The 12979-nt window shown below is 39.6% G+C and overlaps 1 protein-coding gene across 8 annotated transcripts in view; it reads right to left on the bottom strand.

Moving 5' to 3' along the window:
• GRM1 (glutamate metabotropic receptor 1) overlaps positions 1-12979 on the bottom strand; it is a 172202-nt gene that overhangs the window by 20627 nt on the left and 138596 nt on the right. For all 8 annotated transcript variants that reach the window (XM_072331559.1, XM_072331557.1, XM_072331553.1 and 5 more), the window contains one exon: positions 9764-10694. In XM_072331559.1, the coding sequence (XP_072187660.1) occupies positions 9764-10694 (931 nt within the window). The remainder of the gene's footprint in view (positions 1-9763; positions 10695-12979) is intronic.

The raw sequence follows: 12979 nt of genomic DNA on the forward strand, positions 1-12979 counted from the left end.
AAAGAAAGGTGCCTGTATTTTTTGGAGTATTTTGTGGAAAATGAGCTTCTGCATGTGGCTGGTTAATCTGCAGTATTCTGTAAAAGCTGAAATTTAGATGCTGATAAGGCAAAAATGTGTGAGACCACAACCTGAACAAAGGTTGATGAAAATGGTAAATATTCATACATACTGTTGGGTATACACAAGCTGAGGCAGCTTGGCTTTTGTTTCTAAAGCTTATTAAGACTCCCATTTGCCAAAACTACTTGTAGCCCCAAGAGTACAATAGTGGGAGGGCTAACCTGGGCTACTGTTGGTGAGAATTCTTTTTCTAAACCATCCCTAGGATAGGGAATAGCCATGGAGAGCATCCTAAATTTATAGAAATCATAGAATCCTTAGAGTTGGAAGGGACCTTTAAAGGTCATCTAGTCCAGCTCCCCTGCAATGAACAGACTTGCCTTGAAGGTGTCCAATGACAGGGAGCCCACCTCATTTCTGGCAGCCTGGTCCAGTGCCTCAACAACCCTACTGTAAAAGGAATTGCACAGACAACATAAGTCAGGATGGACAGCTTTTTGTGCCTAGGTGACAACAGGTATCTTGAGAAATTTGCTCCCTAAAACATCAACTATCAAGTCAGCATGTGGGCTTCATCACACAGCACACAAAATGTATATGCTGGTGTTTTCCACCAGGGGCTTCAAAGACGTTTCTCTAATGAAACGTAGAGCGATATAGAGACTAATATTTTATAATCAGTACTAAAACCTGCTCAGAAGATTTTCTTTCTAACTGTGTGGAAGACTATGCATGCCTGACCAGGGAATTCTAGTTCTTTATCCGAGACAGACCACTGTCTCTCTCTGGGCTTATGCCTCACCTAAAGTTACAAAGGTTTGCTGAAAACCAAGTGCTTTGTCACCAGGAGTCTGCTGCATCTGCAGTTTGGCTTGCAACATTTGATTATGTGGGGTAGCCCTGAGCTAAGAAGTGCTCACTGCAGGCAGGCATGATCTTGGTAGACAAGTCAGAATGTGAGATCCCTTACACATCAGAGAAAGAGGTGACATAAAAGAGCACTGTCCTCTTTGGGACATGTGTTTTTGTGTCCCCAGGCACAAAAAAAGGATTAAATAAATTAACAGCAGTTCTGCATTTCACACTAGCAACTTTGTACTGAATTCTTAGTATGAATCAAGAATATCTTTCAGACTACATCTTAAATTTAGGGGAAAAGAAAAAAATAACAACGCTGCTTTATCTGTATATAAGAGTTTAAAGTGCCTGTATCTCTTTATATCTTTACCTCATCCAGAGAATATCTGAGAGAGAAAGTTGTACATCCTTTGGAACCTGAATTATTTTTCACCTCTAAGTTAGCTCAGAGCTGTATGAAATCACAAGGCTCAGAGATCCCCACAGAACAAACACATACAAAATATCTCGTGTTTATTCTTGCCAGTATCTGTACATAAACTATTATGTGTTCACAAAATTTCACAGCTCTATTTGCTGCTGACGGAAAGTGAATAACTGAAGCACACAGCTGACACATCATACCTTTGCTGAAGGTACAAAGGAGGTAAAATACAATGTTGACTTAAAAATCTTAAAGTAGCCTCTCAGAGACTTTTCATGTTAATTCTTTATTCTGTTCCCATTAAAAACTCAAAAAAAGCTAAATCAAGTAAATAAATGGCAAATGCACTTTTAAAATGCTATTTCATATCTTCCAACCTAAGGCCTTTTTGTCCTAAGTATGCTGTTGTGGGAGCTGGAGTATAATACAGGTAATGTAAGGAAATATCCAGGCTTTTGAGTACTTAACAGGATGCAGCCTTGAACACTTATTTATTTGACACTCCAAACAGGAAAGGATTCCTTACTGTTCTTACAGAGAGAATTCTGACCAAAACAATGTGAGATAATGGTGCTAAACAGATAAACAGCATTTGCTTATACCTACATGCTAAGACAACTGTTTTTATCACTCACTACTGAGTTGGTGCGTTTTATAGCATCCTAACTGGATTGTTTTGACAGCAATTCAGAATAAGAATGCAATAAATAATATACACAAATTCAAAAATACAAGGAAATGTAATAAGTGATCCAGTCAAGCAAGAAATTAAATTACAAGTGGTGTTCCTACTCTTGTGTTTTATGCCAAGAAAAATTCCAGCCTCCCTTAGGCTTTCTGTAGTAGTGTGTTCACTCCCCTTATGTCAGGAAGCAGAGAAAGTGGTACATAACCATAAAGTTCCCCTCTGACATGACTGGGTATCTATGCATCGTTGTGTTCATGTATTGGGATTCATTATAAAAGCTGTGTGGTGCTACAGCAGTGCCCCAAAGTAAAAAAATTTTTATGATTCTGCATCCTGAGAGCAACAAAAGAGGAGAAGGTGCTGTATTTAGAAGTTCCCCATTACTCCTTTGGTAAGAACCATTCAGAGATCATTCCTTGGGTTTATTTCCTGTTAAAATCCCCCGGATGAGCAGAGTAGAGAATAGCCACGAAAAGACAGTGGCAAAAGCCCAGGAACAGAAGGTTCTGAGAAAGAGAGGGAATGATGTAAAATCTTACACAACAGCCCTTTCACCTAAAGGGAATAACCAAATAAAGCCAGTGATGAAGAAGAAGCAGCAGAAGTATGGCTGGCTCTCAGAGTACAGATACACTGCCCCGTACACTAATTCAGTATTACTTGGGTTTTATCTGGAGGGGGGCTTGTGGGGGGAGGAAAGACTATGCACACTGCCCTTACTAGGAGACTACAGAAGAATCTCACCTCAACATTTCTATAATTTATTTCTTTTCAATGTGACCTTGGCTACCTATGCTTGATCATAGGAGGAAAACCAGATAAATAAGCCTAAACTGCCAGGTGTCTTGCACTGCATTGCATGTAAGCTTGTACTTCATGAGAATCATTCCAATGGCATCAGATACTCGATTGTGCTCTCTTGTCTTAGGAGTGACATATAATTGGCTATGCATGTGCTGGGATGCTCTTTAGGTGGGCTAATTGGCAAGGAAAACTTACAGTGACTCCTTCAGCATTTTCCTTTATTCCTCTTTAGAAGAAAAAGATAAGTTCTGTCTCCATACTTGTTATATTGCACAAATACAAGCAGACATGCATCTTGGTGTATAATTTGGTGTACACATTTGCCATGTCTGGTTTTTAAATGAATATAATTTTTAGCATTTATTAAATCACTAGAAATAAAAAGTGTGGAAGTGACATCTCAGACTTATCACCTGTTTTATGCTTTTTCAGATACTTAGGACTGAACTACATTGTTTATATTACAGCAAATGTAAATTCAAGTTGTGTCACACTATTAGCTATAATTGGATTTCTCAAACTTAAAGGACAGTTCTGCAGTGAGGCTAGAAGATACAGCTGTTAGATTCTTAAGTTTTAGACTCCCTTACTTGGTGTTCCTTTCCAATTCTTTCACATCAATTCTAAGAACCCCTTTGGAAATATGTAACTGTCTTCTGGGAGCTTTAAATATTCACTTAAATCAATATGCTGACAAGGACTGAACAGCTTGACTGAGTTTGTTAAATTTTCTCATTTGAAATTCACATCACATCTATGAGAGATCAGGGTAAGAGCTGCTGCCTGTCACAGTGCTGTGTCCACAAAATCATTAATGTTTTAAGCCCAGTAAATAGCCCAGCAAACTTACCAACTGCTGAGAGAGAGATGCTTGGCATTAAAACCTTCAGTCATCCCTGTAAGCATACAAGATGCTTTCCCCAAAAGGTACTGCAGCCCCAGAAAAGGGTGAAGGACTTAACTACACACAGAATCTAGACAACCACTGGGAAGGGGTTCAGCAAGCACAGATAGAGGGTGACTTGGACAGGGCCAGGTGCAGCCTGCATTCCTTATGAGATCTGTGGCACCAGGGAACCAAACCAAAGCTACCACTTCTGCATCTGCCCAGCACCAGGAGCAGCTGCCCTGTGATATACTCTGGGGGGGACCAGAGACCAACAGATCTGTGGTCATGATACCCTGACATGGGGCTGAGAGCCACACAGACACACATGTACAGCTGAGGACCAGCACTGTGATCTGTACCTTGCACCAGAAGCGAGGCTTAGACTTCACAAGTTTATTGCTGAGTTAATGAGGAGATCAAGCATACAATGACAAATGAATAATTTAAGTAGACGACCTAACCTGCCCTGTATTATTTTGTTCCACTATCTTTCACTCACCCCCCCCAACCCCCCATTTATTCTTTGCATTAATTGCAACTAGCAGGAGATCACAACATCTCTGCTGCTTCAACAGTCTCTTCCATAAAGCCTTAGCAGAACAGCTGTGCACACACTGCAAATATAAATCTCTTCTTGAAAGTGTCTTGAATTTAGTGTGCTCCAGGTTCTGTAATGGTAAAAATAAAGGGCATGTCATTACTGTGGATGCCACAGTACTTGTGAAGTTTGCCCACTGCATCGATTTAATATTCTAAACTGTAAACAAGTTAGTTAATTTCCTATTAGATTCAGTGACGATCTCTATCCTTATTTGGATGTGCCATTGGCAGATAAAACTACATGAGAGATAAATCTGTAAAACAAATATTTAAAGATAACTCTTACATGCTGCATGCTACATTTTGCAGGTTAGGACAGAAGAAAATATACCATATTGCACACTTCTCAGATTTGGGCTTATGTGCTAGAGTTTAGAAATATATTCTCTTTCATAGGAGAAGATGCAACGAGTAATATTAATTCTCCTTGAACTTTCCACTAAGTCCTCTTGTTTCAGATTTTTCAATGCATTTTATCCAGAATGAAATATTCTCTGCACAGCTGTGCCAAATTGAGATTGTTTTTGTTTGATTTCACAGAGGTCAGGACAAAATCTATTGTCTTCCCTTCACTAAAAGTTTTTTTCTTATTATTTTCTGTTACCACTTCTCTCCCTTACCCTTTTGCCTCCATAACCCCTTACTTAAGATATCGACTGCCTGGAGTAGTAACTTGAGAATGAGAAAAAAGAATATTCCCAGCCATTTCCTTCTGTGATGAGACACTTGATTTGGATCAACTGAGAGGATGTAAAAAATCTGCACTGATTTGACTGAAACTGAACATGTTGAACATTTACTCTCTGTTTCTGGAAGCTCCAACTCCTGCCATGCTGCACAGTACATTTGCTTCCTCCCACCACCACAAACACAGTGAAACAAAATGTCCTACCTTCTGATTGTAGTTATGCTAAGTATCCCCTTGCTGTTTGTCTGTGGGAGGCTTCGAAACAGGAGGTGAAGTCCAAAAGCCTTTCTGGACTCTGAGTTGCCAAGTGAAGTGAGTACCAGAAAAACATGGCATACTATCACAGCTTGTTCAAGATAAAATAGCAACTCAGCAAGTCTTTTTAAAGAGGAAGAGTAATTCATGAACACCTGGAGATAATTTTATAACTGGCAGGACAAAGAAAAGCAGATGGTTCTATAAGCCCTGTTAAGGGAGTATATGTATTACTAGAGGTAGCTGAGAAACTTGAATCTCAGCTAAATTTCACAGTCCACATGGAGAATGGATAAAGATCAGAAACAGAAAGTCAGGGGCAATGTACTTGGGGATGTCAAGTTGTTTGAACCCTTTTATTGGAGAAAAATACAGTCCTTTCGAGAGACCTTTGGCTTAGGTCATTCTCTGGATACTGCTTAGAGAGCAACCTGGAGGCATGGACAGACAAAATGTCAAAAAACAACAACAAGTGCTTAGAAATATTTAAAAATAGTCATTCATTTTTCAGCTTAGGCAGCTGGAGGAAAAATAATTGAATGCAGATATATTAAAGTTAGAAGGGGGTGTAGAGATGGCTCAAACAAGCGCTGACCACACAGTGAGTCTTTGCCAGCTGGCTTTCCCATCATCTCAAATTTTGCCAAATTTTGCCAAATCCTTACTTCTTCTGATTCAAAATGAACTGTCCAGACCTGGAAGAATTTGAACAACTTATACATGAAAACCAAAGCAGTTGCTTAGCATTACCATCAAACCTATAGCCAATTACCCACAGAGAACTTATTCCATTTCCCCACGTAACAGGAAGTGTGGGAAAGAGGTGAGCCTTGTTGTAAGCCTCAAGCTCTATCTAAAGTGCACATGTGGACTACAGAAAAACAATGCCAGAGATCCCGCTCCAGCCTCCTGCATGCCAAACAGGGCCCATTTGAAGCAATGGCTAGAGAAGGCTGGAGAATCCTGAAGACTGGCATCTTCAGTATCACTGGTTATTTTTTCTACGTGTAGACCAGAAAGGAGCACCAGTTCCTTGGTGATTTATGTTGTAGAAGAGTTCTGGAGGCAATTATGGTGAAGATGTAGGGAATACACTTCCAATTCTGCTGCACTAGATAGGTAGGGCTGCATTCCTCCTTAGTCCTCCCTCCTACATATCTGCCCTTGTTTCTTACAGGCACTTTATAGGAATGCTGCTCTTCAATATGACTGACCTTCACAGACCAAAGTAGCATTTGTGTTCAGTGATCAATGATCACAGCAGGATCCACATCACAAAGTTACAGTCTCACAGCTTGAAAAGAGATGAAAAAGACTCTCCTAAAAAATGCTGCTATGTCATCATCCTGTAACAGACAGGATGGATCTTGTAATGTCACCAAGCAGCACACTCCAGCAATAAATGCTTCCACACAGCTCCAATAAAAGCAGCAGAGATCACTCTCTCTCTTCTGATGGAGCTGTTCCATTTTTAATAAATATTTAAATATTCATTTGACAAGAGGAAGAGACTGACAGTATCTTAGTACTGACGACATTCACAAGGGATCTCTCAGACCCAGATTCAAACCGTCTCACAGAATAATACAGAGCATATCTCCAGGGTTTGTGTCAGAACTTTTTTCTTTTTTCCAGAACACACTGCTGGTCAAGAATGGAGAGAAAGGGGGAGACTTGCCCTGGAACAGAGCAATGTGGAGCTATAGGGTATTCACTTGGGTTCTGAAGGAGATGCTCTTAAACTTACGTGAATACCTTGACAGTCCTAATAACTGTTGTGGTATAATTCCCTCACAGTTTCTAATTTCATCATTCCCATGTAGGGAAAGAAAAATAACAAAAATAAAAGTCTTTCTGGCACAAAGAGAATCCTTCCTGTCAAAATCCAATTCTCTGAAACATTTTAAGGGGCCATCATTTTCTGATGTACCCCACTGGAAAGTTCCCAACCACCTCTGTTTAAATTAGTGCTGTCAGTAACTGCTCACAGTTCAACTCAACCAAATAAGAGAGTTCATACCCTCAGACAGCACCTCCAGAGTGCCACAGATAAGGAAAGGCAACAGACTTCCTTATGTGAAGATCAATGTTACTGAACATCTTCATTGGAACTGTGCTGGTAGTTCAGCTGAGATAGCCATTTTCCAAAAGGATATTCTGACCTCTGTATCAGCATTAGATGTAGTGGGAGGTATTCTATTGACTAACAGATCCCATGTTAATAGACTTCCTTAGTTAATTCTTCTGCACTACTTTAGGAATGAGAAAAGAAAAGCTGGTTGGTTTGCTCTGCTTCCAAAGATACACTAGCTAAGCTAACTGCACAACATTGCAGGCAAGTGCAAGGTTTATATCTGTTTGACTTGCCTCTGTAAACATAAACGGGTTTCCATTTTTAAAGTCAACTCAATTTAACTCCACTTCTACGCACTAGTTTAATGTAAGTGAATGCACTTTTCCATTTAGGGGGAGGGACTGGAATTCACTGGATAAGCACACAGGATCAGTGCAAACAGGAAAAGAGGGATGACAAGGTAATGAAAAACATGAAAAATTTTCCTGGAGACAGCTCCTGCTAGTAGTTTCAGTTGTTTCAAGTCCAATTTCAGGAAAGATGCAAGGATACATTTGAACTAGATAGATTCTTTTAAAGTTCTAGCAAATTGGTTTTCTCAGTATCTTTTTGCTTTGCAAAGGTGCTGGATCCTGGACATCAGACAAAAATAAAACTCAGAGCAAATAGGTATTGAGTTGTTAGTCCAATTCTGTGGGCTTCCTGGCTACTGATCACTCACACAGGCTCAGCAGAGGTCAAGAAATCCTTGCTAAAATTTTGCAACAAAGAATTTTCCTAAAAGCTCGGGGAAGATTTGTTGTTCTATAAAAGTGACAATGATGAAGAGAAGCATGGTTTTCAAAGAGGAAGAAATATTTTCTCATATTGCCAACTGGATTCTAAGTATAATATCTTTGGATTTTTTAAAGCATAGTTTTCTTTCAGGAAGGTAGAAGAACAGTGAGTACAATAAAGAATTAGTTTCTAAGATACTCATGATGTAAAATACTAAATAGATCTTTTTTGACAGACATGCCTTAAAGCATTAGCCAGAAGCTACGCTGCAGACACACCACCCTAGTTTCTTATAGACATGTTAAGATCACCTCCAGTGTTCACAAAATGAGAAGAAAGCAGATGAAGCTCCATCTGAGCATGGAAATCAAGCTAATGAATTAGAGATTTTTAGCAGTGCACCACAACAGCAAGTCTGTTTCCTTGCAAGGGGGCCTCTTATAAATGCCTTCTACTCCCAACTCTATCTCTGACTGGCCTGGGAGTTGAAACTCCATGGAACAGTGAGTTGTGTGTTTGGGTTGCATATGTACCCACTCATTTCTTTGCCAATGTATTGTATGCTATTATTTTCAACCTTGCCCTTCCATCTCCAGAACATGCAAAAATCGTTCTTATGCAAACAAAATCAAAACCAGTGCATGCCACTCAGAGAAACCTACCTGTCCCAAAAAGACAGAAATTAACTGAATTTAATTCAATCAGGAAACTCAGAAATGTGGACTACACTGGTTCATTATTATTTTGATATTTATTTTAAATTGTGAGGGGGAAAAAAAAAAAAAGCCTAAGTTCATGTCTAGCCCTGCTGAGCTTCTTTAAAGATGAAAATGGGATAAGATTATAAGAAGCGTAAACATTGAGAGCGCTGCTCACGGGGAGATGTTGGAAGCAACAGTTGTCTCTCTCCCTCTGCTGCAGTCTGGCTGTTTTCAACTTTTAGCAAGGGGAAAAATAAGCTTAACAGATGAGAATGCAAACCCATATTCACCAATAGTGCAACTTTACACACAAACACTGGGTTTGGGAACACGGACAAGTTTACACTGCTGATGATTAAGAGACTTGCTCATAATTCTGAATATTAAATAGAGCATAGGAATAGTATGAAAGGTGCTTTTGAATGACAATCAAGTGGACTGTAACAAAACATTACCTTACAAACTAGTCTTGACCTCCAGCTTTCACAAACAAACCCCAGTGGCCTCAGACAACTACATGCGATTTGCAACCACTCAAACACGGATTTCTGGTCCCCTTTCCTAAAAGGCAGCACTTATACCTCAGTTTGGAGAGTAATGCAGAGCAACTGTTCATAGGGGGTTGACTCCCCTTTTATATGCAGAAAGAGATTGAAGAAGATTAATTTGAAAGTTAGTTACTCTCCCACTGCCTGACCTGTGCTAGAGGTAGAGGGAGTTGTATACAGAGCTGCCTTTAGAGCAGTGCAGAAAATGAGAAACAACATATCAACATCCATCCAAAATTTAGGTCTAAGGGATCATTTCTACTTTTTCTGCTACATGTGAGATGAAAAACCATTACATACCTTACTATTCAGCAAAATATGGTCAACCAAGATAGGATGGCAAAGAGAGTGACAAATAATACAGAGAGATGTATACCTGCAGTCAAGCACTTACTTTGGATTTCCAGCCCCTGGTTTCTTTCTCCGGAATATGTTGAGGAAAGTGTTGGACTTGCAAGGTGCCTTGCCATCCCCGACATGCATACGCACCACATCTGAGGTGGTAAAGGCACTGCGAACATTCCTTTCAGGCTTGGCTATGATGATGTACATCTTAGGAGTGAACATGCACCCCAGGGCGACCGTCACACTCAGGCTCACTGCAAAACAAGTGGTGATGATCTTGTAGTTGCTCCCAAAATAGATAGGCACAAAGGCCAGCCAGATGATACAAGTGGTATACATGGTGAATGCAATGTACTTGGCCTCATTGAAATTTGCAGGCACATTGCGAGTCTTGAAGGCATAGTAAGTACAGCTCATGATAAGGAGTCCATTGTAGCCCACGGGAGCCACGACACCCAAGTTGCTGGTGTTGCAGATAAGGTAAACTTCCTTAATGCTGGGGTAGGAGAGGATGGGCATCGGGGGCTCCAGGATGATCAGCGTGACCACCAGTGTCAACTGCACACTGATCAAGATGGAGGCAATGACCACTTGGGCCCATGCACTCATGAAGCGTGGCTTACGGGTACAAATCTTCTTTTTGCTACCTGCCAGAATGCGTGCAATGCGGTTGGTTTTGGTCACAAGGGCAGAATAGCACATGGCAGAAGACAGACCCACCAGAAGGCGCTGGAGGTAGCAGGATATCGTGGTGGGTTTAGCGATAAGGGTGAAAGGGCAGACATAACCCAGAAAGATGCCAGCAAGGATTATGTAGCAGAGCTCCCGACTGGAGGATTTGACAACAGGAGTGTCCCTGTAGAGCACAAAGATAAGGGTGACAAACATGGTGACCAGGATCCCCAGGCAGGAAAAGACCACAGCCACAATAGATTCTATATTGCTCCACTGAAGGTATTTTACAGGAATGGGTTCACAGCCTGCAGTGTACAGAAAAGAAACAGAGTATTAGAAAGTTATCTGCTTGAGGAGAGAACCTTTATTTCTGGCTTCCAGTATAATCCAAACATTAACTTTTGCCTATATGTCATGGATTATTAAGACCACTTTACAAATGAGTGAACCACAACATAGGAGAGATTAGACAAGAGACTTTTTAAAAAACAGCCATCAGTTCTGAGTGAGTCAAACATTGGCTTATGATGCTACAAAGAGAAATGAGATTTACAGCATTTCTTCTAATATTCATTGGAAGATGTGCTGACAAGCCCAGTGTATCAAAGGCAGGGCTGAGAACAGATCACAGACAAACAGCACCATCACTTAATTTCAGCAGGGACAGGATTATTGCTAATCAGAATGACAGTGTTTAGCCTCCCCAAATTAATTTAATATTTAACAAAATGCGAATAAAGACACAACACATTTTTCTGAGGATGATTTTGTAAGAAAAAAATAAAGTTGTCTTTTTTTTAACTCGTTGCTGAATCTCAGTAATGTCCTGATATTGTTAAGCTAAAAGTCACACATAGCCCTTCCTCAATATGGTGCATATCAGCAGAAATCATGCTGTATGAATTAAAAGCTTCTGACACCCAGAATTCTTCTCAATCTAGGTATATCTTCCATGTGATGACAAATATATATGTACATATAATCAGTGTTACTCATAACAAAATGTAAAGTCATCCCTTTTCAATACAGAATAAGTAAATTGAGGTATAGATTGGGGCTGAGCAAACAAAACTTTGTAGTGACATCACTATCAGAAAGAAAAAGGAAAAAAAAAAAGGGTTTAGTTGAAATTATTAAAAAAAGATTTAAAAAAAGAGTAAAAGAATCAGCCTGAGGCAAAGTCCTGACATGGAAAATTTTCGGCATAGAATTTTAATGTCTTCCAATGTCCTCTGCATAGAAAGAATGCCTTATTCTGAACTCTTTGTATCTAAAAGTACTGTTCTTTCTCAAATACAGGTAATGCTATGCATTACCTGTAACATCAAGAACAGTAAGAATGACGGCGCATGCATCTGGAAGTTGTATTTTATAAAGGGAAAGAATTTTGCTCAGGATTCAGGCAGGCAGGGAGAAACTGTTCTTCTAACCAGTATTTTTGTGCTGAAATGTAATCATAGAAAAGATTTTTACTAGAAGTTGGAGCCTCTGACCACTGGCTGCAGCTGCCCAGAGAGGGCATTGGCTCTTATTTTGATGTAAAAGTGAACCAACTGTTATTTGATTAATACATGCAAAGCTCTTTCCTTTAACAAGAAGCAAATCTGTGGTTGCTGGAAGTCTTACATTTTAATGTGTGCTTAGCAACGTAAGCCATACTCATTCTGTCTTAAACAACATGTTCAGAGACATAGCCCTGATTCAGCATGTGGGTAAGTATATTGATCGCTTTAAGCTTATCCAGTGCAAGGTTTTAGAAACCTGTTTTGTTATATCAGTGAAGTTCCTGTGCACCAGCAAGCCCCAAGAGCCACATATGCTACAAGCACTGCAAAAAAAAAAAGTGCCTTCACTGCTTATATCAGCGAACAGTTGTCGGTTGTCAGCATCTGTGAAGGTGGATCATTTGCCAGCTTGGAGACAGTGGGCTCAGCAAACATGTTGAGATATCTGAGTATACTTACAGATTACATACATTAAAAATATCATGAAAATTTTTAAAAGCAGATGATCAGCAGAAAAAGCTTCACTGTTAAGTTTCTAGTAAAAAGCTGTTTGGTAGTTTTCATCTATTATTGCCCTTCAGTTTAACTATGAATCATTTTCCTGAGTAGAAAACTAATCCATTTTCTTTTCTTTTTTTCTTTTTACTTTTCAGAATTATATTCATGCTGCAAAACCAATACAACTCTCCAAGATGTTTTCTGAGGTCATTAAAGCATCCCAGGTAATTAATTTCACAATAGCTTTATAAAACTTCCTCTCCTATCTTGTTTTATTGCTTGTTCAAAGTCAAGAAAACTGGGTTTACTAGCATGATATTCCCTGTTCTTATACAGCTTATGATCTGTAAATGATAGCCCTTCTTGCCACAAGACCTTAAGGTACTACTGTTAGCAGCTTTCTGTCAAGTTAGGTTAAATGTACAGTTTATGTTATTTATGGTGAGAAGTTCTTTGTGTCTGCTGACTCCACTGATGACTTTTTTACGGGAAGCAAACAAGAAAAAATATATTTAAAAATAAAATTTAATGTCAGGAAAGGAATGCTGAGCTGCATAGATTGGTTTCAAATGGAAAGAATGGGCACC

The sequence above is a fragment of the Excalfactoria chinensis genome, chromosome 3 (assembly GCF_039878825.1).
Source record: "Excalfactoria chinensis isolate bCotChi1 chromosome 3, bCotChi1.hap2, whole genome shotgun sequence".
NCBI classification, from domain to species: domain Eukaryota; kingdom Metazoa; phylum Chordata; class Aves; order Galliformes; family Phasianidae; genus Excalfactoria; species Excalfactoria chinensis.